Source organism: Phocoena phocoena, chromosome 14 (assembly GCF_963924675.1).
Source record: "Phocoena phocoena chromosome 14, mPhoPho1.1, whole genome shotgun sequence".
NCBI lineage: Eukaryota > Metazoa > Chordata > Mammalia > Artiodactyla > Phocoenidae > Phocoena > Phocoena phocoena.
In genome coordinates this window covers 8,257,349-8,283,844 of record NC_089232.1, presented here as the reverse complement: position 1 = coordinate 8,283,844, position 26,496 = coordinate 8,257,349, and the positions used below count along the sequence as shown (strand labels likewise).

The following is a 26,496-nucleotide window of genomic DNA, read 5'->3' as shown; positions in this document are numbered from 1 at the left end:
CCATCCCTCACAGTTAAAATCTTCTCACACAGGGTGTGATTAGCATCAATTTGGTAAGGCTTCTAGGTTTACCTCAAGAGAATTGAAGTAGTAATACCTTGAGGCTCCCTTTTATTTTCAAACACTGTCCAGAAGCATCTCCCATTAGTTGTTAATGCTTGATTTGCATTATAAGAGGTAGCAAGTATCTTTGACCAATAGAATGAAATGGAAGCAAGGGTATACCAGTTCCAAGCCCAGGCATTAAGACTCCTTGGCTATTTCTGTTTACTCATTTGTGCCTGGGAACATGCCTGGTCAAGCCTTCTAGAGACACGTGGAGCAGAGCCAAGTCCCCCCAGTCATTCCAAGAAGTCATTCATAGATCAGCCAACAGCTAGTTGGTTGTTCCATTATTTTGTTTTGAAAACATAAACAGCTATATATATGTATTCATATCTCTGTATTACTTTCCTAGGTTTGCTGTGACAAAGTGTGCCACAAACTGGGTGGCTTAGAAATTTGTTTATTCTTTCACATTCTGGAGGCTGGAAGTCTGAAATCTAAGTGTTGTCAGGGCCATGCTTCCTCCGACTGCTCTAAGGAAGAGCCCTTCCTTGACTGTTCCTAGCTTCTGGTGGTGGAATCCTTGGCATCCCTTGGCTTGGACCTGCATTACTCCAGTCTCTGCCTCTGTCATCACATGGCCTGGACTTCTCTGTCTCTGTGTCTACATTTCCCTCTTCTTATAAAAAAAAAAAAGAGAAAAAAAGAAAGAGGTAACAAGTAAACCATGTTCAGGAGGTGTGACCAGGTGGTTTCATTCCCTCTCAAATAGTATCAGTTTCCTCATTAATCACACTCTCCTCCCCACCTGCTTCCCTACAGAAGCTGGGAAGCCATGATTGTGATCCCCCAAGTCCCTGTGAGAATGCCCCTTATGACCTCATAGTCACACTAAACTTGACATCATAAAGAGAATAGCCCATGGGACCTCCACGTGACTACCATGTTGTAAAAACTAAGACCACAGACTGAAGGTGTGGAGTATGACTTTGTCTTTCCCTAAATCTGCATGCAGAAAGGAATGAGAGTGGGTGCACACGAGCCAAATTTGAACTCCTACCACACTGAAGTCCACGATGGCCATGCAAGGCATGAGATCCAAATCCACCAAAGAGGGAGGTAGAACATTAAACAATGGGTTTGCTTTACGCACCGTCAGTCAGGCACCCAGCGGATCCTGGTGAAATGGTGTAATGCTGCTAGATATTTCGTGGGGTTGATTTGCAGTTGAGCCATAAGGTGGCAATTTGCAGAGCTATTTATAGACTTCTAGGGGGTCTTTTTCCCAGGGGAGATACATATGTAAGGGTCTTGCATTTTGTTGAGACTGATGATTTTTCCTCTGAAAGTTTATGTGAAATTTTAAGAGATGGTGTTTTTTGTTTGTTTGGTTGGGTTTTTTTTTTCCACTTCTGCAAATTTCATTAAGTTTTCAAAGTCCAGTCACCTCCACTTGTAACCCACTGTTTTGGCTTCTCCTCTTTGACGAAGATTGCTTAGAAGCCACACGGTGACTTCTTGCGTCTGACAAGTAGCAAGTTTCGACTGTTCAGCCAAACTAAGTGTCTTGCTTTTCAGCCTTCTGAATCTTTGGCTATTTTGTTTGTCTCTTTTGGTCTTGATGTGTTAATTGCAAAATTATGTAGTTTGCAATTTCAATATCTATTTTTTTACATGACTTTATTATTTAAAATACTGTTCTTTTTCTCATCCATTTGTTCTTAATGGCACTCTGTTCGTACACTTTTACATGACTGTTACATCTTTGAACAACCTAATCATACTTAATTTTAATCATAATTCATATAAAGTTATTGTTAGGTGGCTCGTAAAATTAATTTCTACTAACGTGAATTGATGTTCTGATTGTTGATTTGCTCAGCTACTGTTTTTAGCATTTTTGTGTGTGTATTTAGGAATTTTAGTACGTTGGCACATTTTTTTTTTTTTTGCGGTACGCGGGCCTCTCGCTGTTGTGGCCTCTCCCGTTGTGGAGCACAGGCTCCGGACGCGCAGGCTCAGTGGCCATGGCTCACGGGCCCAGCCGCTCTGCGGCATGTGGGATCTTCACGGACCGGGGCACGAACCCGTGTACCCTGCATCGGCAGGCGGACTCTCAACCACTGCGCCACCAGGGAAGCCTGGTTGGCACATTTTGACAAGATTTTTAAAAATCTGTTTTTTTCTCTGTCTTCTGTTTTGCAGTTACCTAAATCCATCCCCTTGTACCCCAGTCATTGGTATTTAGAGGTCTTATCCCATGATGTTACTGAGATAGTGTAGATTGAGGATGGCTTGGTTCAGTTCTTGGTTGTTAGACTGCACTAGTGTCCTCTCTCACCAGGCAGGGCCTTCTTGCAGGGGTGAGAGAACCTCATACTAGTGCTGGCTTCAGGCACTGAGCCTGACTCAGAGTCCCACTTGCTTTCTGGGAGTTGAGCTCCCACCACCCCTGCCATCTTTGCCCACAAGAGTCAACAAACACACAACTTCAGCCCTGCTGACTTATTCAACTTTTTGTCTCTAGAAATACATCAACCATGCATCTTTCTTTTTCCTTCTCTCCTTCTTCCTTTCCCTTCTCTCCTTCTTCCTTTCCTTCCTTTCTTTTTATGCGTTTTTTCCCTTAAATAACAACAATACAGTTTTTGTATGATTTTGAAGGCAAAGGGGAACATAAAACATGAGCTCTGTATCATCTGGATTGGAAGTAAAAATTTACTTCCTAAAAGTGCTTCCCACATTTTAAAAAATTAACATATCAATTTATTGAAATTACTGATAGAAAATATTCTGAAAGTAAATATCACAGGTCCCTGTTGTCAAGGCCAAAGTTTTCTTTCATCTTATGATTAATTGGGTTTTTTAAATTAATTTTTATTGGTGTATAGTTGCTTTGATTCCCCACATTTCTAAAATGCCTACATGCTCCTCGTGGTTGGAATCATACACAGTATCGAAACACTGTTAGACCTTGTACTCTCCTTTCTCCTGTTAGACTTCTTCTTTTTATGTAAATAATAAGACATGGAATAAGCCTTTTTGCAAACATACATTTATTCATTTATCAACAGATATTTGTTGAGGGCCTGGCACTGTTCTAGGTGATAGGAATACAGCAGTGAATGAAACAAAGTAATATGCAGACAGGTAAATGTAAAATATTACAGGTGCTCTTAAGATAGCATGGAATCAGAGGCATCCCCAAACCCAGAAGGAAGCATCAGACACAGACAGAAAGAACTCAAAAAGATGCCCTCTCGTTCTGGTACTCTGTTGTTCTTACAGAAAGTGGTTTCATTGATCACTAAGCCTTCTTTATTTGACATGTATAAGGATCTCTTACAAATTGATACAGAAAATGGTCAAAAGATACTAACTATAATCAGATATTCTTAAGAGAAAATCAAATATAAAATAAATATGTGAGAAAGATGTTTAACCCAGCTAGTAATTTACAAAGTAGCAACAATGATATTCTATTTCTTATCGCCTATGCCCTTCAATTTGACAGAGGCTTATTAAGATAACACTTGATTCTGATTTGGGTTTCCTGAAACAGGTTTTTTTTGGGGGAGGGGTATTTTTTAAATATATAGTTTTAAAAATTGGAAGGAAAAGGTTAGCAGTGATATCTCTGATTCTTATTTTTTTTATTTTCTATATTTTCTAATTTCTCTGTAAATATAATGTATTGATTTTATATTCAGAACAACATACTGTACAGCCATTAGATCCATTTCTGAAGGCACGTGTTAACCTATCAAGTGACCCTTTCCTTTGGCATTGGCATATAGGTGTTCCCTCTGGCACATGTGTGCAGTGACACAAATAAGGTGACTTTAATTAACCCCCAAGGAGTGAAGCTTAATATCTACAAGCAAAAAGTGGAACAGGCAATTAAGTCCTACGAAAAGTGAGTATTACCCCTGGCTACTCTTTAATGGATGTGGAATTTGTTTTGGCTTGTTTTCCCTTCTTTTAGCTTAAATTTTTCATCTGGCGCAGCTGTTTAACAGTGGTCCATGAGGAATATTAACAGCAGCGGCAGCTAACATAAGGGGCTTCCTCTGTGCCAGCACTGCGTTAAGTACTGGGCTGGCCAAAAAGTTCGTTCGGGTTTTTCCGTACCATGTTACAGAAAAACCCGAGCAAACTTTTTGGCCAGCCCAGTGCTTTGCCTGAGTATGTCCAACGGGGTTTTCGAGAAGCCATCTTCCCTTTCCAAACTCTGCAGAAATCTCATGTTTCCATGAGCTCTTTAAACCTTTGCTTTTTAGCAGAGCGAATTGGACCATTTTAGTATCTAACATTCTGTAAAGTGACACCACACCACAACAAAGAAACGCCACAATCATGAGATAATTGATTTAAACAATTTTTATATCAAAATCAAGAAGATGACCAAGTTGACTACAGTGAAAACTGTACTCTTAACTAGTCACTGTGTTAGTACTGAGTGAGGGGGCCTTTTTTCCCAAGGGCAGATAACCCAGGGTTTGCTGGAGAAGGAGACCCAGGGTCCTTGAATCCCAGCCCCTTCCTGGGGCCTGGCTCCTTCCGGCCTGACCTGGCAGCCTGCCTCAGAGTGTTGGTGGAGAACACAGCTCTGGGGCTAGAATCTCACCCTCTCCCAGCTCTCTAATCACCTCCGCACCCTGCCCCTGAGCACTTAATTAGTCCTTGGTGCACACGCTTGATTAAACGTTGAGCTACCCAGCTCCTCCAGGCAAGCCTATTCTTGGTTCTGGAAGCTGTGCAATTGGGTTTTCATTTACTGCCATGTGGTTGGGAAAAGGGTAATAAAGTACGCCAAAGTGAACGACGGGGCCCAGGCCAGCATTTACTGATCTGTTGTCATTTTACAGGGTGTCTAGTGTGTGTTCAAAAAAGTATAAAGCCTGACTTCTGTTGCCTGGAGTGCACGACCCAGCCCAGAGGCTGGCCTTTCCGCCCCACGCCCATCACGGTCCTCTCCAAATCTCCTTACACTTGAGCCTCCTCCACTGCCATTGCCTGAGAACTGAGGCTGTGTCGCATGAGCTCCTGCAGCCGCCTCCATGGGCTTCTCAGGACTTCTCTGAGTCTTTGTGGGCCCTTCGTTTCTCTCGAAGGCAGGCTGAACTCTGCCAAGGCTCGCCCTCCCCTGTGGGCCTGAGACTTTGCTCTGTAGTTACCCTCTTACTGGTGCTCGCCCTCTTCTCCGCCTCCCCGCCCCTGCACCAGGCAGTCCTTCCCTTGCCTTGAAGCTCCACTGCCCCTCTTCCTGCCCCCTTCCACCAGCTGTCCTCTTTCTTCCCTTCTTGCCTCAGTGCCAATGGCCCTCCCCAGAGAGGCCTTTCCCCAACGACTCTGTACCACCCACCTTGCGTGTGGCCCTTGGAGCACTCACAGCTTCTGTACAGGCCTGTCCCTTCCCTGTGAGGATGTTGGCCCCCGAAGGCAGGCACTGGGCTACCTGTTTTCCCCCGGTCTTCTCCTCTTCCTAGCAGGTGTCACTATATATATATATATAATATATATATATATTTGACTGTTGGAATTTAATTTGAATTTGATCTAATTCAAGTTTACTTATTAAAATTGATCCAATTCAGTTATTCAGAATGAAATACAATAATATCATCATATTGTAATTTAATTTGCTTGACTCATTCAAATATTTGAGTGCTGTAATTACCTGGTCTGTGAAAGCCTGATGCCAGGCCATGAACTGGGGCTTTGAGGTCAGATAGCTACTTGACAGGTCATGTGACACTTGAGAGCTTCATTTGTAAGATCTGGCTCACGGGGCAGTTGTGAGGGTTATGTAAATTATATATAAAGAGCAACTCATGTTAATTATTTCCCTCTTTCATTCCCTATATCTGCTGATGCTAAAATAACCATAAATACACGGAATGGGAGGGTCACACAGCTCTTCCCACTGAGGCTGACCCTTTCCCGAGAGTTTCCAGAGGGACCTTCCCAGGCAGAAGAGAGTCCTTCGTTAATGGCAAAACCAAAATACAGACATAGCGGTGATTTGTTCCAGTTCTTCCAATGAGTGAATCCGGAAAAGCCTTTTAGTACCCTTAGAGGAACAGTATACTATATTGTTTATTAAAATGATATTAATTTAAACATGATCATTAACATTTATTTTAATATGATTAATGTTTGATATTATTGATTGCATTAGTATTAATTATTTGGTATTAATAACTTGATGTTTATTTTAAATGAATTATTTATTTAATATTGTTATTTAATAGTATTAATGTTAATATTATACAGAACAAAGCTTCCTGATCTTTTGTATTCAATAGTGTTGAAGAATTTTGCTGGCATAAACGTCAGTTCCCTTTTCCATCTTGCTTCGTCTTTCTAAAGATATGCGGAATATGAAAAGATGAAAAGTAATTAATGAAGCTTAGTTTATCCCCATCTCATCCCCAATACAACGTTTCTAAGGAGTTTCCCACCACAAGTAAGCCAGATATAACCCTAAGTCCGTATGGTTAGGGATGACCAAATGAGTGGGAAGTTCACAGTCCTCTGGCCAAAATAGTGACATAAACTAGCAGTTTTGGTCATACTTAGTGCCCGTGTGTAGGAGTCCTTCTGGTTCAATATTTTAAGAATTGCAGAAGCAGTTTTGGCTTTGTGTGTCTGAGCATAAGCTCTGAGTGACGATTACCAGGGTTGGCTGGATTCTGGGGGGACTTTTCCACAGCTTGTGTTGTAAATCTGAGGTCAAGGTTTCAGCCCTCAGGTCCACAGGAGAAGTATCAGTTCTGACTCAGGGACCAGGCATAGTAGCCTCTGCTTATCATCGATTTGCTTGGGCTGCTGACTAGACTTCTGAAGTGTCATTAGTTACGAGTTGCTTTGCAAATGAGCCACTCGGTACAAGTGGATTTGCAAACTAGAGGTAGAGAAAGCTAGTAAACGCTACGCTCAGCCAAATTTCAGTCTCCTAAAAGAAAGAGGAAAACTGCGGTTTGTCAAATCCCAGCATCCCACAAGGACTGCCCTCGTCCCGCACGCTTAGAGACTTTCCCACGGTTGCCTTCCGGGACAGTGGAGCGGGGATTCACACATCTCTGCTGCCCTCAGCTCACGCCCGCTCGCTTTTTCTGCCCCGTGTGCTTTGAAATAGTTCAGTGAAGGCGGAAAGCAGAGGAATAATAGAGGTTATGGAAACACCCTCTTGGAAAAATATTTTCTGAAGAACCGAAATAAAATTAGAGACATGTCCTAGCTAATTGGACCCACATTCACCAACTGTTTCTGAGTGTCTAAGCCTCACCCTCCTTCAGAAGCTGGAGGGAATGAGCCTTAGTTATTCCTGGTCACTTTATACATTCAGCTTACTTAATCCTCGCAACTCCAAGGGCAGGTGGTGGTATCTTTGTTTTATCAATAAGAAAACAGTGTTTCAAAAAGTTATGTAACAGGTTCACACGGTGGCAAAGTGGAGATGCTGAGATTTGAACCCAGACCCACGTAGCTCCCAAGCCCTCGTCGCACTCCCAGCCTCCCTACTCTACTGCCTGCACTTTCAAGGTTTAGACTTAAAAGGATTTACAGTTTTGTTTTGTTTTGTTTTTTCCCCAGAAATGCACACAAGCCTTAGAAGCCCATTGTTTCATCAACCACATCATTAAAGAAAACCATTTCCAAATAGGCCCCAAAGAACCAAAAACATCAAGAGACACAGGAGCCGAGCTGGCTTATTTCCCACTTCCTGACTCTTCCTGTCACTTACAGAGCGTTTACCTGTGTCAGACAGTTCTGTGTGCGGTGCACATAACTTGCTCATTGAGTCTGCACTGCAGCACTGGGAGAGAGGTACTGTGATTACCCCCTTTCTACAGAAAAGTTGGCTACTGGCCCAAAGTCTCCCAGCTAATAAGAGGAGGAGCTAGCTGAGCTTTGGACCCAGGCAGTCTGGCTCCAGGGTCTGTGCTTTTCACCACCGTGCCAGACCCCCTTTCCATGATCTCACCAGGCCTGTGATGGGAGATCAGGGCAGGATAACACCACCCAAAGTGTGCTCCCAGAGCCCTGTGCCACGGACGCTGGGTCCAAGGATTAGAAGCATGCCTCCTGGGGAGAGGCAGTATTCTCCCACCCCATTTTATTGAAGCTTTTTTGCTTCATGGAACACCAGCTCACAACCTATGGAGCCAGTGTTCTGTGCCCTGTGCCCTAGTAAGCCTGATTTGGGTGATGATGTAGCACTACAGAACTGGGCTGGAAGCTCTGGAAAAAGCACCACTGATTAGTAACAAGAAAAGGAGCTGTAACTACCTGATAGAAAGCACTGGCTCCAACTTCCTCCTTCCTTCTTGGGTTGCCAGCATCTCTCTGCAAACACGTTCGGTGAGCTTTAGTCTCAACCCCACCAGCTCTCGGTGCTGGATAAGTAAGGCGCTTCATCTGTCTGCCCCTCTTAGCGGCTGCATTTGAAAAACAAGGAGATCAGGCTGGTCGATCTCTAAAGTGTGTCCCAATCCTCTTATTTATGAACCTATTAACCTTTTATTTTTGCTCTGAGAATCCAGACAGAAGAATGTCTACAGATGGCAGGCTAAGGGCACACGTATTTTTCCTTATGAAGAAAAGCAGTGAGTGTTTAGAAATATCTTCATGCAGAGATAATGAGGAACAGTTTGTTTGCTGCCTTTTCTCAGTCTGGGTTTTACCTGATCCAACTGAGAGCTGTGCCCTCCTTTAATATTTAGCATTATTGCCACAAAGCCCCGAGGCTTCTGCAGTGATGCTGAGGGTGGGAGACACTCACATCCAGTCTCTTTGAACGAGTGGCAATGACATGGTCCAGCGGTGGTGGTGCTGCGTGGCTTGGGATCTCCCTGCCCGGGTTCAGCTTTTTGTCATGAAATGAACTGTTGCTACTAAATAACTATTGTTGGGTTTTTTTTAAACAGGCGCCTGAATAAAGTTGTTTGGCAAGCATTATCTCAAGAGGAAAAAAAAAAGTAAGCCAGTTTCTTCTCACTTGTTAAAAATTTTTAAAATTTTGGTGAAATTCACATAACCTACAATTAACAGTTTTTAAATGTACAATTCAGTGGTATTTAAGTTATTCAAAATGTTGTGCAAACCACCACCTCCCTCTAGTTTCAAACTTTTTTATCACCTCAGAAATCACCTTGTACCCATTAAGTAATCCTTCCCCATTCGTCTCTCCCCCTCTGGTAACCACCAATCTGCTTTCTGTCTCTGTGAATCTGCATATTCTGGGTATATCATATGAAAGGAATCACATATCATGTGACCTTTTGTGTCTGGCTTCTTTTACTTAGTTAATGTAAAACTTTAATGTTTTCAAGGTGCCTCCAAGTTGAAAGCATATGTAGTATTTCCTTCCTTGTTATGCCTGAGTAATGATCCATTGTATGTATATACCACAGTTTGTTTATCCATTCTCCCATTGATGAATATTTGGGTTGTGTCTACTTTGGGGCTTTTATGAACAATGCTGCAAAATACGTAGAAGTTTCTGTGTGGACATGTGTTCTCATTTCTCTTGAGTACATACCTAGCCGTGGATATTCTGGGTCACAGAGTAATTCTGTGTTTAACTTTTTGAGGAACCGCCAAACTTCTCATTTACTTTCCACAACTGCATCTTTTTACATTCCCACCTCATACATACAGCAATGTATGAGGGTTCTTGTTTCTCCACATTGTTGCCGACACTTGTTATTTTTCTTGTGTTTAGAAACTGAAGTCGGGCTTCCCTGGTGGCGCAGTGGTTAAGAAACCGCCTGCCAATGCAGGGAACATGGGTTTGAGCCCTGGTCCAGGAAGATCCCCTTAGCGGAGCAGCTAAGCCTGTGCGCTACAACTACTGAGCCTGTGCTCTACAGCCCGTGAGCCACAACTACTGAGCCCATATGCCACAACTACTGAAGCCCACGCACCTAGAGCCCATGCTCCACAATAAGAGAAGCCACTGTAATGAGAAGCCCATGCACCGCAACCAAGAGTAGCCCCCGCTCACCACAACTAAAGAAAGCCTGCGTGCAGCAACGAAGCCCCAATGCAGCCAATAAATAAATAAATAAATTTATATAAATAAATAATAATGTTTTGCTAGTAATATGGTGAGGCTATTTAGTTCTATATTCATAAGCAGAAATAATCGTGTAGTTTTCTTTTCTTTAGCATCTTTGTCTGGCATTGGTATCAGATGAATCTTGTCCTCATATAATGTATTTGGAAGTGACTCCTCTCTTTTGTTTTTTTGGGATTGAATAGGATTGATGTTAATTGATCTTTTTATGTTTGGTAGAATTCATCAGTGAGGCCTTTTGGTCCTGGACTTTTCTTTGTTGGGGGATTTTTGATTGCTGATTCAATGTCTTTATTATAGGCTGTTGAGACTGTCTATTTTGTGTGAAGTCAGTTTTGGTAATTTGTGTGTTTCTAGGAATTTGTCCGTTTGTATAGATTATCTAATTTGAAAACCTACAGTTGTTCATATTATTCTCTATAATCCTTTTAATTTTTGTAAGATCAATAGTAATGTCCTTGCTTTTGTTTCTGATTTTAGTAGTTCTGTCTTTTCTCCTTTCAGTCAGCCTAGCTAAAGCTTTGCCAATTTTGTTGATATTGTCAAAAACCAACTTTTCATTTTGTTGATTCTGTTATTTTTCTATTCTCTCTTTTGTTTATCTCTGCTCTAATCTTTAATATTTCCTTCCTTCTGCTGGCTTTGGGTTTAGTTTTCTCTTCTTTTTCTTGTTCCTTAAGGTGTACACCTTGGTTGTTGATTTGAGATCTTTCTTTTTACTAAACATTTACAGCCAGAAATTTCCCTCTGACCATTGACTTTGCTGCATCCCATGTGTTTTTATATGTTGTGTTTTCATTTTTATTTATCTCAACGTATTTTCTAATTTCCAATTTCTAATAGTGATTTCTTCTTTGACCCATTGGTTGTTTAAGAGTGTGGTGTATATTTATACGTATATACTTCCAGTTTTCCAGTTTTATCTCTGTTTTTATTTCTAGCTTCATTCCACTGTTCTGGAAAAGGTACTCTATATGATTTGATCTTTAAAATATTTTGAGAATTGCCTTATGACCTAACATATGGTCTATCCTGGAGAATGTTGCATGTGCATTTAAGAATACTTATTTTACTGTTGTTGTGTGAGGTGTTCTATATATAAGTCTAGTTGTTTTATAGTGTTTTCTAGTCCTCTGTTTTCTTTGTGATCTTCTGTCTGGTTGTTCTATTATTGAAAGTGGGATATTGAAGTCTCCTTTTTGTACAACTGTCTATATCTTCCTTCGATTTTGTCAATGTTTGCTTCATATACTTTTGGGCTCTGTTGATAGATGCATATGTATTTACAGTTGTTATGTCTTCTTGATGATTTGACATTTTTATTAATATAAATAATGTCCTTCTTTTTCTCTTGTAAAAGTGTATGACTTAAAATCTATTTTATCTGATATTAGTATAATCATTCCAACTCTCTTTTGGTTATTATTTGCATGGAATATCTTTTTTCATTTTATCACGTTCAACCTATTTGTGTCTTTAAGTCTAAAGTGGGTCTCTTTATAGAAGCATATAGTTGGATCATGGTTTTTTTAATCCATTCTGCCTATCTCTGTCCTTTAACTGGTGAGTTTAATCCATTTACATTTACAGTAACTACTGATAATGAAGGACTTAATTCTGTCATTGTGCTGTTTGTTTTGTATATGTCTTTGTTTCTCAATTGTTTCTCAATTTGTTTCTCAATTTGTTTCTCAAATGAATTGTTTCTCAATTTGTTTGTTTCTCAAATGAATTGTTTCTCAATTCCTCCAATATCGCCTTCTTTTGTATTTGATTTTTTTCCTAATGTATCATTGTGATCCCTCTTCATTTCCTTTTTTGCATAGTTTTTCATTATTTTCTTACTGATTACATGGAGATTACAGTTAACATCCTAAATTTATAACAAAGTAGTTTGAATTGATATCAACTTATTTCCGATAGTGTACATTATCTCTGTCTCTGTCCACCTCCATCCCCTCTTTATATTGTTATTGTCACAAATTACATCTTTTACATTATGTGTCCGTTAACATAGCTTTATAATCATTGTTTTATGCATTTGTCTTTTAAATAATATAGGAAACAAAAGAGGAGTTACATACCAAAAATATAAGAATATTAGCTTTTATATTTACATATGTAGTCATCTTTGCTAGTCATCTTTATTTCTTCATATGGCCAGTGTAACTTGTCTTCCAGTGTCCTTTTATTTCATCCTGAAGAGCTCTCTTTAGCATTTCCTGTATGGGGAAGCCCTACTAGCAACAAACACCCTTAGCTTTTGTTATGTGTTAACAAATGTATTAATTTCTCCTTCATTTGTGAAGGATAGTTTTACCAGATATAGAATCCTTGCTTGATAGTGTTTTCCTCTCATCATTCTAAATATACCATATCAATGGGACATCTCTGGTGGTCCAGTGGTTAAGACTCCACACTTCCAATGCAGGGGGCTTGGGTTCGATCCCTGTTCAGGGAACTAAGATCCCACATGCCATGCAGCATGGCTTAAATAAATAAACAAACAAACAAACCCTATCACTGCCTTCTGGACTTAATGGTTTCTCATAAGAAATCAGCTGTTGATCTTATTGAGGATTTCTTGTTCATGAGCCACTTTTGTTCCTTTCAAGATTCTCTGTCTTTGTCTTTCAACAGTTTAATTATAGTATAGTGTCTTTGAGTGTATTCTGCTTTTCATTCATTGTGCCTCTTGGATCATGTAGATGTATGTCTTCCATCAAATTTGGAGAGTTTTTGGCCATTATTTCATTTTTGCCAAATATTTTCACCCTTTTCTCTCTCATTTCCTTTTGGCACTCTCATAATGCATATGTTGTTAAGCTTGATAGAGTCCCATATGTCCTTTAGACTCTTCTTCATTCTTGTATTCTTTCTACTCCAGACACTATGTAATCTCATTTGATCTATCTGCAAGTTTGCTGATTCTTTCTCCTGCCTGCTCAAATCTACTGTTAAAACCCTCTAATGAATTTTTCATTTCACCTATAGTACTTTTCAGCTCTAGAATTTCTATTTGGTTCATTTTGATAATTTCTCTTTATTGATATTGTCTAGTTGCTCATATATCATTCTCAGGGTTTCATTTAGTTCTTTGTCCATGATTCCCTTCACCTCTTTGAGCATATTTAAGACAGTTATTTTAAAGTCTTTCTCTACCAAATCCAGTGTCTGGACTTCATCTGTCAGTTTCTTTTTTTCCATGTGAATGGGTTATATACTTCCATGTTTCTTTGTGTTCTTTGTAATTTTTTATTGAGAACAGAACATTTTGGACATTGTAACGTAGTAACTCTGGAAATTAGATTCTCTACCCTCCCCAGAAATTTCTGTTGTTGCCTGATGAAGGCTGCACTTGTCTGTTTAGTGTCTTTCCACACTGTTTTTGCAAAGACTATATTCCTTGTCATGTGTGTTCACTGAAGTATTGTTTCATCTGTGTGGTCAGCCAGTGACCTGACAGAGATTTCCCTAAATGCCAGCCTCTCTCTTCATCAAGCATTCCCCTGGATACTGTAAGTATTCAACTAGATTCCAGAGTTTCAAAATAGCTAATTCTATCAATAGTTGTTTTGGTGAAAAGACAAATTCCTTGATTTCTCTACTCCACCACCTTTCATGACATCACTTCCCTCCTCACTATCTAAAGCAAGGTTTGAGTAAGTTATGAGGCCTTTATTATATTGAGATAGTTTCCTTCTATTCCTAGTTTGTTGAGTGTTTGACTTTTTAATCATGAAAGAGTGTTGAAGTTTGTCATGATTTTGCTGTATCAGTTGAGATGATCAAGTGGTTTTTTTCCTTCATTCTGTTACTGTGATGTATTATATGGATTCATTTTTGTATGTTGCATTCCAGGAATAAAATCTCACTCTTCATGGTGTTTAATCCTTTCATAATATGCTGTTGAATTTGGTTTGCTGGTATTGTGTTGAGGATTTTTGAATCAATGTTCACAAGGAATATTGGGCTGTAGTTTTCTTGTAGTATCTTTGTCTGGCTTTGGTATCAGGGTAATGCTGGCATCATAGAATGAGTTTCAAAATGTTCCCTGCTCTTAAATATTTGGAAGTATTTGAAGAGGATTGGTGTTAAATCTTCTTTGAATGTGTGGTAGCACTCTCCATGGAAGCTACATAGTGCTGAGCTCAAGCTTGTTGGAAATTATTTGCTTACTGATTCAGTCTCCTTACTAGTTATAGGTCTGTTCAGATTTTTTATTTCTTCCTGATTCAGTCTTAGTTGGTTATAATTTTATAGGAATTTATCCATTTCATCTAGGTTATCCATTTTGTTGGTGTATAATGGATCATAGTAGTCTTTTATGATCCTTTTTATTTCTGTGACAACAGTTGTAATGTTCGCTCTTTCCTTTCTGATTCTAGTTATTTGAATCTTCTCTTTTTTCCTCTTAATCTAGCTAATAAGCATTTGTCAGTTTTTTTGTTCTTTCCAGAATCTAACTCTTAGTTTCATAGATTTTTTTCCTATTGTTTATCTATGCTCCATTTCACTTACTTCTGCTCTAATCTTTATTTCCTTCTTTCTGCTAACTTGGGTTTAGTTTATTCTCCATTTTCCCAGTTCCTTTAGGTGTAAAGTTAAGTTGTTGATTTGAGATTTTTCCTCTTTTTTAATGTAAATATTTAGCACTATAAATTTCCCTCTTATGACTGCTTTTGCTATATCTTAGACATTCTGATATGTTGTATTTTTATTTTAAAATATCCCAAGATATTTTGTAATCTCCCTTAAGATTTCTTCTTGTTTAAGAGTGAGCTGTTCAATTTCCACATATTTGTGTATTTTCCAGTTTTCCTTCTGCTACTGATTTCTAGTTTTATTCCATTGTTATTGGAGATTATATGATTTAATCTTAAAAACTTTTAATACTTGTGTTCTTACATGTGGTTTATCCTGGAGAGAATGTTCCATGTGCACTTAAGAAGAATATGTATTCTGCTGTTGGCTGGTGATGTGTTCTGTATATATCTGTTAGGTCTAATTAATCTATAGTGTTTTTCAAGTCCTCTGTTTCTTTACTGGTCTTCTGTTTGGTGGTTCTATCCGTTATTGAAAATGGAAATTGAAATCTCCTCCTTTTATACTGTTTCTTTCTATTTCTCCCTTCAGTTCTGTTAATGTTTGCTTCTATATTTGGGAGCTCTGAAATTAGGTGCATATATATTTATGATTGTCAAATCTTCCTGGTGGATAGACCCTTTTACCATTGTATAATGTCCTTCTTTGTCCTTGTAACAATTTATGACTTAAAATAGTCATAATTTGCTAATTTATTTCTTCTGATTGATGAAGTGTGCTTTTGAAGCTCTCTAGTGAATTCTTCAGTTATTGTATTCTTTTTCTATATATGTCTTTACTGGAGTGTAATTGCTTTACAGTGTTGTGTTAGTTTCTGCTGTGCAGAAAAGTGAATCAGCTGTATGTATACATATATCCCCATACCCCCTCTTGAGCCTCCCTCCCACTCTCCCTATCCAACCCCATTAGGTCATCACAAAGTACCAAGCAGATCTCCCTGTGCAATGCAGCAGCTTCCCACCAGCCATCCGTTTTGCTCAGTTATTGTATTCTTCAGATCCGGAATCTCTGTTAGGTTCTTTCTATAGTCTCTATATCTGTTGATACTCTCATTTTGTTCATGCATCATTTTCCTGATTTCTTTAGTTGTCTGTATCTCCGTGAGCTCACTGAGCATTTTTAAGACAGTTATTTTCAATTGTTTGTCAGGTAATTCATAGATCTCCTTTCTTTCGGGTAGATTTCTGGAGATTATTTTGTTCCTTGGATTGGGCCATCTTTCTCTGTTTCTTTGTGTGCCTCAGTATCTTTAGGCAATATTTGGGCATTTGATAAAACAAACACTTCTCCCAGTCCTTACAGATGGCTTCTTACAGGGGAAGACCTTCACCAATCATTCTGGCTAGAGATTCTGGGACCCTCTCACACCTTTTCTGGGGATAGGTCTTCTCTAGGCTTGTGCACGTCATTTCCCAGTTGAAGAGGTTTTGCCCCTGTTTTTTTCTCAGGAACCCGTAATCTCTTGCTCTCCCTGGTGTCTGTCTTTAGTACAGCAGTATCGCTGGCGCTGTAACCACCCATGAAATTGGCGTTTGTTCGCAGCTGCCCCAACCTGGCATCCAAAGTATACTGCCATTTTTATCAACATTCTGAGTCAAGTGAGACAGAAGCCAGTCTCTCAGGCAGCCCCAGAAAAGACCAAAATGTTGGATACATGTTGAATAGGAGTTTTCTCCCAGTTGCTCTGCAGTGTGCCAGGGAAGGGGAGGGGCTTGGCCAGACCAAATGCAACACATTTTCCTACTCGCTTCAATGCCTACTCTTCTTGGCTTTGTGCTCCTGGAGGGCAGGTACATTTTAACTGGTTTCTCACAAAGGCAGTTTGGTCTTTATATGGTTAGTCAGCGTCTTTGTGGGGGAATGAGGGCCTGGGGTTTCTCATTTCACCACTTTGCTGACATCACACCAATTTAGATTTTTTAATAAGAATTTTTGCTGCCTTCTGTTGACAAGTTTGTTTGTGGATTGAGTCCTGTGAATGTACTGGTTTAACAGTGTGCTCTTCCAACACCCGACATCTTAAAAAATGCCATGACATTTTCAACAATAAGAGAATGACAGTTATGAAATGTTTTTCCTCCCCCATGTCCCTCAATCAGTCAATCTCTGTACCCTCTTCCATGAGTATCTGACTCAGAAGTACTGGGACTGGAAACAGAATCTAGGACTTGGGACCTCCACACCCCACTGGGTTCCCCTGGAATCACACAGCTTGTTCATCAGCTGATAGAAAGTCTGGCTTCTGTTCTTTGTGTACCAAAACAGTGAAGCCAGAAAGTTTAGGCCTATTTAGGCTTACAAGAGGAGAGAAGATAAACATAGCTAAAATGAGCTAATAGGAGAATTACTGCACTGAGACAAATATTTGAGTTTAGTGTTTGCTTTGTTTTCGAGAGTCACTGCTAGGCATAGTTGTGTGAAATGTCTTTGAAACTCACTGTTGGTTCTGCCAAATGTTAGACCTAGGGAGAAAGGAATGGGTTCCAAATACGCTGAAAACATTGTTGAAAAAATAACTTATGTGTATCAAACTTCTGTAAAATCAGATCATCAAATTAGGTAATGGGGAAAAGTGCCTACGGTGACTCGGAGATGATTGTTTCTGACTTGCATAAACTACCAAAGCCCTGACGGGCCAGAAGGCATGGCTGTGATTCTGTCAACTGACACCTGACATCTGCTCTGACAGATGTTTCTCAGGGGAGGGTTTACAGAAAAAACATCTTTCCATATGTTTTCTACTATGATCACTTTATGTTTCTCTTTCTTCTTCTTTTTTTAGGTTAGGTGCAAACAAACCAATGCGTTACTTAGAAAACAAGGCAGCTTTAAACAAGGCATTAGAACGGTTGAATTGGCCCATTTCATTGAAGGAGCTGTCAGTGCTGGAGAATGAAATCCTAGCTGGGAAAATGTATGTGCAGCAGGCCATGGAGCTCCAGGAGGCTGCCAAGAAGGAGAATCATGTGAGCAGGGCCCTTGAAGAGGTGTGTACCGTGGAGGTGTCTGTATTCCCTCCCTCCCTCCTATCCCAAGCCCTTGCCATTCCTGTGCTGGCCTCCCCTCTCTCCCACCTCCCACTGCACTGATTTCTAAGAGTTACAGCCAACCCACTTAAGGTCTCAGGACTTCTTTCAACAGAAAGGAAATGCCATTTGATTTTACTCTGGCCTTATTTTTTAAACAATACGTGTTTTAATTGAAAAATAAATCTAAACAGAAGTATCGTGTAGTGATTAAAAGCCTGGACTTTGATATGAGCTGGACCAAAGGACTTTGATATGAGCCAGACCAAAGTCCAGCCTCAGATCTACCACCTAATCCCTGTGTGATCTTGGCCAGTGACTCTGTCTCTCTAAACCTTAGGGTTTTTTTTTAAATCTGTAAAATAAGAGTGTTACTAGTATCTGCCTCACAGGCTTGTTACGGAAGCAAAATGAGCATTTAAAGTACTTAGTATTGAAAGCTCCCCCCATAAGTGTTTGCAATTATTATTACTAGTAAAACAGACGTTCTACAAGGAAAATTTATTTTCTGGCAGCCATATTATTTATTACCACTTTGTATCATTTACTTTTAATTGTTTTTCTTCCTTGAATAAATTTTACACAGAATTGCAGTTAGAGTATCCATAATCATTTTATGGTCTGCTTTTCAACGTCTCATATATTTTCTCGGTGTTTTTGCTGAATCATCAGACAGATATTTTTTGTGGTTACATAATATTCCATGGTATGTAAATGCCCTGATTTGTTTAACTCTTCACTGGATGTTGGACATTTGAGGGTTTTTTCCAATTTTCTTCTCTTTCACATCATGTTTTAATGCTTCTATGGTGCATATAGTTGAACTATTTTGCTAGGATAAATTCTTAGGTGTGGGATTCTTGGACCAAAGGACATGAACATTTGGGGGCTCTAAATACTTGCTGCCTGTGTAATATCCTCTTTCTGACTATAGTAGGGTGTGTGTAAACCTGGAACAGTTCATCCAGAATCTTACTGAGTTCTATATAATTTTAATATATTTACCATATGATAGTCTAAAAGATATATCCAAGGAACTGACCTTTGAGATTCATCTTTTTTGATTTCAGTCTTTGCTAAGCGATACCAGCTTTGCCTGGTTTTAAATTCTGTATTTGCTGTTCTAGATTCTTGTGTTTTGTTTGTTTATTTTTATTTAAATTTATTTTTCCCCTGCAAATGGCTTTTTTTCCTTCAGTGTAGAAAGCGATTTCTTTTGTGCAGAGTGCAAAAGTTTTATCATATCTTTATTTATATTTTTGTTTTTATTTATTTATATATATTGGGGGGGGTCGTTTTTATTCAAAGTGACCTCCTCAAAGAGTTGTTCAGTCTTTCCTTGGAAGGCACCATCTGATGACCCCAAACATGTGGCTGTCTATTGGCCTTGCTCACGTAGATGCCCTGTAAACACCAAGAATCAAGAAGACTGAATTCAAATGAAGTAAATCCCTCTCCCTGGAAATCTGCTCTTCTTTTCCTCACGCTTCTTCCTCTCTGTTCTTTCATTTATTCATTGAAATATGTATGAGTTCCTATGAGGTACCAGCCCTATTCTAGGCACTAGAGGTACCTAAACACACAGACCAGGTCCCACTCTTATTCTAGTTGAGGTGAACAGATAGGTTCTAAATGATGGACTTTCGCATGTTGAGCTCTGGTGACATTACTGCCTAACAGCAGAATTTGCAAGCATTATTCTTTTATCTATACTTTATATTAAATGTTAAAGTGGGAAGTGTTGCTAATGAAGTGAAAAGAAGCCTCTTGTGTTTCAGAGCGTAGTGTAGTCTCCTGAATTTGGGCATCAAAAGCTCTTTGTTCATGGGATGTGAATTAATTGCTCTATTTCTTTATTCCCTTGTCCACAGAGTGGGAATTAAAATAATTTCCACAATTTCTTCATCCAGAAACATCTGTTCTCTCCCTACCATGGATCAGATTCTGTCCTTGGCACAGGTGGTCTCAGCCTGCCACATTCTTGTCTCTTTCCTTGGGGCCTCCCAAGGTGATACTATACATTGGACACAAAATAGGGGTTTGTTAACAGCAATGGAGACATGGATCCAGCCTAGTGGAGGAGACATACTGGCATAGAACATAACCTATGTGAGAGCTGAGATCTTGTCTGGCCTTACTTGTAGCTGTATCCATAGCTACATGCACTGAGAATGATGCCTGGCACACAGTGGACACGCAAAAACATTTATTGAAGGAATGAAACCCAGATCCTTATAGCAGAGTATTATAAACATGACAACAGAGGCATAGCCGTAGAACAACTGGAAGATGGGAAAAAGCGAACAATTCTGGCTGAGGCATTGAGGAAGTCTTCATGGAAGGGATGATTGAATGTGGTCTGGAAGGATGTGTAGGAATTTCAGGGGGGGAGTGTGAGAAATGTTCTGAGTGAGAGAAACTGTTTGTGCAAGGCAGGAAGGTGGAAAGAACATGGCATGTTCACCAGGGGCGTGGCAGGAGACAAGACGGGAAAGGGAAGATGGCCCCAGAATACAAGGAACTTGGAAATCTCTCCTAGGATCAGGAACCAAGCCTGTAGGAAATGGGTACCAGCGAGGGATTTTCAGCAAGTGGAGGACATGAGCAGATTTGTGTCTTGGAAAGATTTTTTTGGCAGCGAGATGAGGCTCAACATAGGGATGAAAGACCAAAACCAGGTGCAGACTCCACTGAGAGCTGTTGAGTCCCTGAGTCAAGCCGGTACAGTGGGGAGGGAATGGTGAAAGAGATACCAGTTGGTGGAAAGTGAGCGTGTGGGGTGAGCCAGAGGGCAGCGTTGAGGATACCCACAACCTTCCCGTCTTGGACAACTGGGAGACAGAGGCACGGTTAGCCACCACATCCGTGCCACCTCTGCTCCGCAGAGAGACAGCCCCTCTAAACACCCTGTCATTCTCTAACCCCTTCCCACATTTTTGTTTTCTTCACAGCACGTTTCACCACCTGACATTACGTATGTATTTGTTCATCATCTGTCTCCTCCGCTGGAATGAGGGTGGCACTTGGTCCGTTGTGTTCTGGGTATTCCTAGTGTTGCTGCAGTATCGCTTGGCACCTTGTAGGCACTCCCAGGTATTCGAATGAATGCATGAATGAAAGAACAAGAGGAAGAGGTACCATGGGAGGCAGAGCGGATTTTCAGGGAAAGGTAACTCACTTTAGGTCCTCTTGATTCTTAGATGTCCACAGGGCATCCCGGCGAGAAAAGCCGATAGGCAGCCATGTGTTTGGAGCTTAGGAGAGAAGTCCATGTTACAGAGATAGATTTGGAGGTCATTTGAGGTGCTGAGAAAGGAAGAGGAGACTGTGGAAAGGGCCAAGACAGGAAAGCTAGAGGAGCAGAAGGCCCAGGGTAGAGAGCTATGATGTCAGAGCCTGAGGAGGATAGATGGCAAGAGCCCTGGGTCTGGAGTCAGAGAGACCTGAATGCAAGTCTCAGTACTTCCAGATGTGGACCTTCCTTAGGCACTCTAAGCCTAGATGCCTCATCCTTAAATTAGAAAAATCATAGTAGCCACCTGCAAGCTGGTTGTGAGACAACGCACATAATATGCTCAGTACGGTGTGCCACGCTAAATGCTCAACAGGAAATGCCCTCAACGCACCTTGCCCGTCATTGCTATTTCCGTTGTTAAAATATTACTGAGGAGTTTGGAGAGTCATACAGGATGATGTCTGAAAACCATTTGATTTTCAAGAGGGAGATCATTAGTGATCTTAGCCAGAACAACTTCGGTGGCATTTTGGGAGTGGAAGCCAGTGTGCAGAGGATGGAGAAGTAGAGAGCAGTGGAGAAAGTAAATACAGGAAGTGCACTTTTTGTTCAAGATCTTCCTAGAAAGCAAAGGAGAAAAAATGGAGGGAACTTGATGTGGGAGCCAGAGTGAGGAAGGCATTGAGTTTGTGTGATGGTATTGATGGGTCCACTGCTGCCCCCTTTCTTGGTCAGGGGCTAAGGCTGTCCTTTCACTGCCCTGTCCCTACATAGGGTGACCAAAGCCCCCACTGTCAGTTCAGGAAAGCACCCATGTGCCCAGGACAATAGTCCGTAGGTAATGAATGGGCGGGGAGGGGTCCATGGTTGGCAGCTCATCTACAGAGTTCTTTCCACTCTCAACATGGCCCTCTGCAATGGAAGATTTTCTGTATTATTTTCTTTAAACGGTACTTCTCCTCACCATGTGTGATGTATTGTGTGGTATTTTTATTCCATTTTTATTGTGCTCTGTTGAGTTGATTTCATGACCTGCTAACAAGTCTCATCCTTCAGCGTGAAAAATGGTTCAGACCAAAGCTCAAGATTGCCAGGCCTTTTGAGATCCTGCGGTGAAAATCCATCACAGATGCAAGTCATTTTTATTGACTCATATTAAAAAAGTCTCACTTTAAATGTTTTTAGCAGAGGCCAAAGATTTTGATCAATGACTGTAATTTGGAGAGGAAGAAACCTGTTTTTCATTAAGACCCCCTAAAGTTTATTGATAAGAAGTAACAAAAGGTGATCAAAGTTGGTCGGAATGGGATGCCCAATCAGAAATGCCCACGTGTGTTCAGAAGGGAGTGGTCACTGTTTGATCCACTCCAGAATATGTTACGGAGTCCGGAGGTCTGTGGCTCTCTGATTCTTTCCCGTACAGTACGCTGGCACCCAAAGTAGCTGCCATATTGGTTCCTGAGTTTGGGACAGCTTCATGGTTTTTCTGTTGGTGAGGATCAGAGGTGGGGAGAAGTGACTATACATGCCAGTGTCTGGCTAGAATGCGCCCTGCTCTTTCCACTCAGGCTTTCACTGGCAGTCCCTTGCTGGCCCCAGGATCAGACGTAGGGCAAGAATCATTATCCCACCTGCTCTGCCCAGCACCTTATACTGGACACATTCCATGATTAATTGTCCCTCCCTATTTCTGTAATCCACTAGTTTTGTGGCATCCCTGGAGACAGGTGCTTGGCTTACTGACTACATAATGAAAGATCTTAATTCTGAAATTGTATATTCCACTTGAAAGCTCCCTTCACCCTTCTTGTTGCCGTGATTGCAGAGTCCAACGTCATTGGCCCCTCCTGAGCCCTTGGAGCTGCAGTATGGTGGAAATCACCAAGGGCATCTGAGTTGTAATTAACCTTCCCAAGTTTTCTCTGGGAGCCTGGTCTAGGACAGCTCCAGCTATGTTGTCCTGCAGCATTTTCTTAGTAAATAAGGATTGTTCTCCAGAACAAATCCCACAGAATCCAGACCCAGAAAGATCCAACGGGCTTTCTGCACCCAACCTTGGCTGCCTTGAAAAACTCGGAGGCAGAAAATCTTGTTAAATTCTAAGTAGCTCTAAACAACCCTAATAGAGGCCTCGGAAATGTACTTACACAGCTGGCTGCACGTGGTTACTTTTCCAAGTTGAGACTGGCAAGGAATGTGGAGTCTCTAGCTTTGAAGAATGACTAATTGAGTGGTCCACTCCATGGAAGACTGTCCAGGAGAGAGTGTTCGGAAAATGCACAGCAGGAGGGAGGATATGGGTGAGGCTGGGTGAGATGGGAATGGGAGAATGAAGGGACGAAAAGAGACCACTTGGATTTGAAAACATTATATTGGGTTGTCACTTTGACACTACACAGAACATTAGTTGGGGAGACTTAGAGAGAAATTTCTTTGAGTTATATATAAAATGAAGTCAGAATAAGTAGCGTCATTTGTTATATCTGCTCCCAAATAATAATTGGACTAGTTGTCATTCTTGCATTGTAACCCATTCTTTTGCAGCTCTCATTATTCCCTGCTTTAAGGGGAGAACGGAGGCATCACACCTTAACCCTTTATGACTAGCCAGCCTTTCTCATTCCACAAGTAAAACCTTTAGTCTCTTCTGCTGATACTTGGGTCTGGTAGGAGGACTGACTCCTTAGTGACAGTGGCCCAGAAGATCCCCTGGTGCAAGGGTGGGGAATTAGCAGGTGTGGGTTGTGCATCAGTGATGCCATCACACAAAGAATGACACGTGCACATTCAGGCCAGTGCCTTGGTGATACATTAACATATGGAAACCAGACCCCCGATGGGTTCCTGAGAGATAATGGTAGGACATGTGGCCAGGGTGGGACTGAAATCCCAGAGAGAGTGAGGTGCCTGGATGGGATGGGCGAGGATGCCAAAGAGAAGATGCTGCCGTGTCGTGATCATGCCCGGGTTAGCTGGGGATTTAAGGAGAGGATCCTACTCAGGAAGACCAGCCACTGCAGGAAATTCACAGAAGGGAAGAAAAACTCCCACCAACTCTAAATAGTATCCAGAAAGGTTTCTGTCTCGTATCCTGATGTTTAGGAGTGGGAAGGAGGGTATCAGCTCCAGGGACAAAAATCACTGCCAGATTGTCTCTTCATTCTAAAGCTGAAGACAGCCATCCTGGCTGGAGATTTCAGCTGGGTGGACCCTAGCACTCTTTTGCCACAAGGCTCATCTTTTTTCATTGGCATAAATTCTACCCTAAACAGGTTTGGGGATGGTCATTGACCTCCCAGTCTGAAGGAGGAGAACCAACTGTGGAGGGCTTATCAGGAGGGTCCAGGCAGGGAACAGAATCCCATTCAGTCACTTCAAGTGAAGAAACATTAATGAAGGGACTATTTGCAGAGGCGGAGGCAGGTCTAAGGCAGCCAAAAGGGGATTTCACCCCAGCACTGGCAATAGCAGGAAGTTGTCACCACCCCCAGACTTGAAGGGTGGAGGGAAATAGTGCTACTGGAGCCTGTAAGAGCGAAGGCCACTAGCCAGAGTAGGGGGTATTCCTAGAGAGACAAAGGGCACGGAGGGAGCCCAGAGCCAATACCCCTGTCTTCCTCCCTCTGCTGCCCTCCGACCTCTTGCCTCCCATTGGCTCAGCCTATTGGAAAGTCAGCCAACAAGAGAAATTGGGTCATGTTGTCCTTGGGGGTCAGCCTCCTGGGGCATGGAGCAGTGCAGGGAATGGACCTGGGGGGCAGGTAGATGGCCCAGAGTAACCAGCACAGAAATCTCTTGAAAAGTTTTCTTAAAGGCTCAGCATTTCTTTTTATGCCGTCACCTCGTGTGAGGTATCTGTATACAGCCACAGCAGGCAGCTGGAGGTGGTCCACGCTCCAGGCAATGACACAGGAGTGGCTCCAGTGTATGGCTGTGGTGCATCTCTGGAGTAGCTGCCTGTAGATAACCGTGTCAGCAACATCCGAATTGCAGGCCACAGCGCTGTTAATTTTCAGGTTTAAATACTTAAAACATTTCAAGTTTTTCTCTCTTTGATTCTTCCCTAAAAGAGCAACAAGGGAGTGTTCCCTGAGAAGATGTTACAAGTGTGCTCTTCAAGCTAGGGAAATCGTTCGATTCAGCATCTAATGCATATTTATTAGGTTCCTTTGCTACTACCAAAAAAAAAAAAAAAAAACCACCCAAAATAAGTTCAGCCTCCCACAAAAGCCCTTTGAGTTGCTATTGACTGAGATTTGACTGGAGATTTTACTGTCAGGGTGGTTAAGTCTTCTCCCTTGCTCAGTGCTGGGGACCGGTCTGGGGCCTGTCTGGTAGTTCAGGGCATCATCCTGTAATTGTTTCCTGTGCTTCCTAGGCAACCCCTCACACAGCACAGGAACCACATCGGGAAGAGGGGAAGGCCAAGCAGCACACCAGTCCTGATCTGCTCAGGAAGCAGCCCCCGGAGAGGGGAAGTGGAAACCCGCACAGAAGTTCTGGGGACACGTGTTGCTCACGCTGTGTTTCCTAAAGTTATGATGTTCCCTGAGGTGGAGGGGAAACAGCTCTGAAAAAGCACGTCCCTGTGCCGCTTTGGATTTTAAAGCGCAGCTAAGCGCCTGAGGCTTCTGAAAGGGGACGATAATTCTCTCTGCACGTCCTCCTGGCCGCAGCTTCCGCCTTAATTAAGCCTTGGGCTCACGCACGGTGTCCTCAGGGTCCCCGGGAGCCCAGCGCTGACCTGCTATGCTTGTGAGAGGTCTTGCAAGGAGTCTTAGCTTCCTCTTCAGACCGGAGGGGCTGAGGCAGGAAATTCCACCTAGAGCTTCACTTCTTTAGCCTTATGGTTTGACTCCTGTTAAAAGGCAAATAGCCTAGGAAGGAAAGCGCTCCAAGTCCTTTCAATTCTTTACCATGGGTCGGTCACTCCGCTGCCTAGAGGGGCTGGGCAGGAGTTTGCCATCCCTGATTTATGTTTTCCTGTAAGGTCTTTTTCTCATTTTCTCTCCAGAACCCATTTCCAAAAGGGATGCAGACCCTGGATACTCTCGTGGTGGAGAAACCCCTCTAAATCTAAGTGAAGGGAGAGATAGTGAATGTCAGAAAATGCTCCAGGCTGGCCTTGTCCTCCTTACCAAGGTTTTAAAAAGAATTGAATTATTCAGAGACAGTTTGCAAGTATTCTGGTCTTATAATTAGGTATCCTAGCGAGAGGAAAGGTCAGAACACGCCTGACACTACGTGTATTATCTTGTTTAGCACAGTCACAGACTTTACTTGGCTTTAAGGACAAAACATGGACAGACAAGCCATTGGAACTGCCGCTAGTACAGTTTGGGGATTGGGTCCAGCAGAGTTCAGTGATTTGGGGCAGGAAAAAATATAGTGGTTTTACAACAAGATTTTGAGCCGAAGAGCAGTTCTAGTTACATCATGGAAGTGCATTCTGTACCTGATGTGAAAACATGTTGTTTGTTAAACGGAAAATTCTAAAGCAT

General features: G+C 41.6%; 1 protein-coding gene across 1 annotated transcript in view; it reads left to right on the top strand.

Annotated features, from left to right (window-relative positions):
• Positions 1-26,496, top strand: part of VWA3B (von Willebrand factor A domain containing 3B) — a 205,397-nt gene that overhangs the window by 152,017 nt on the left and 26,884 nt on the right. Inside the window, exons 21-23 of the mRNA XM_065891066.1 lie at positions 3,843-3,961; positions 8,979-9,029; positions 17,517-17,721. Coding sequence (XP_065747138.1) covers positions 3,843-3,961; positions 8,979-9,029; positions 17,517-17,721 — 375 coding nt within the window. The remainder of the gene's footprint in view (positions 1-3,842; positions 3,962-8,978; positions 9,030-17,516; positions 17,722-26,496) is intronic.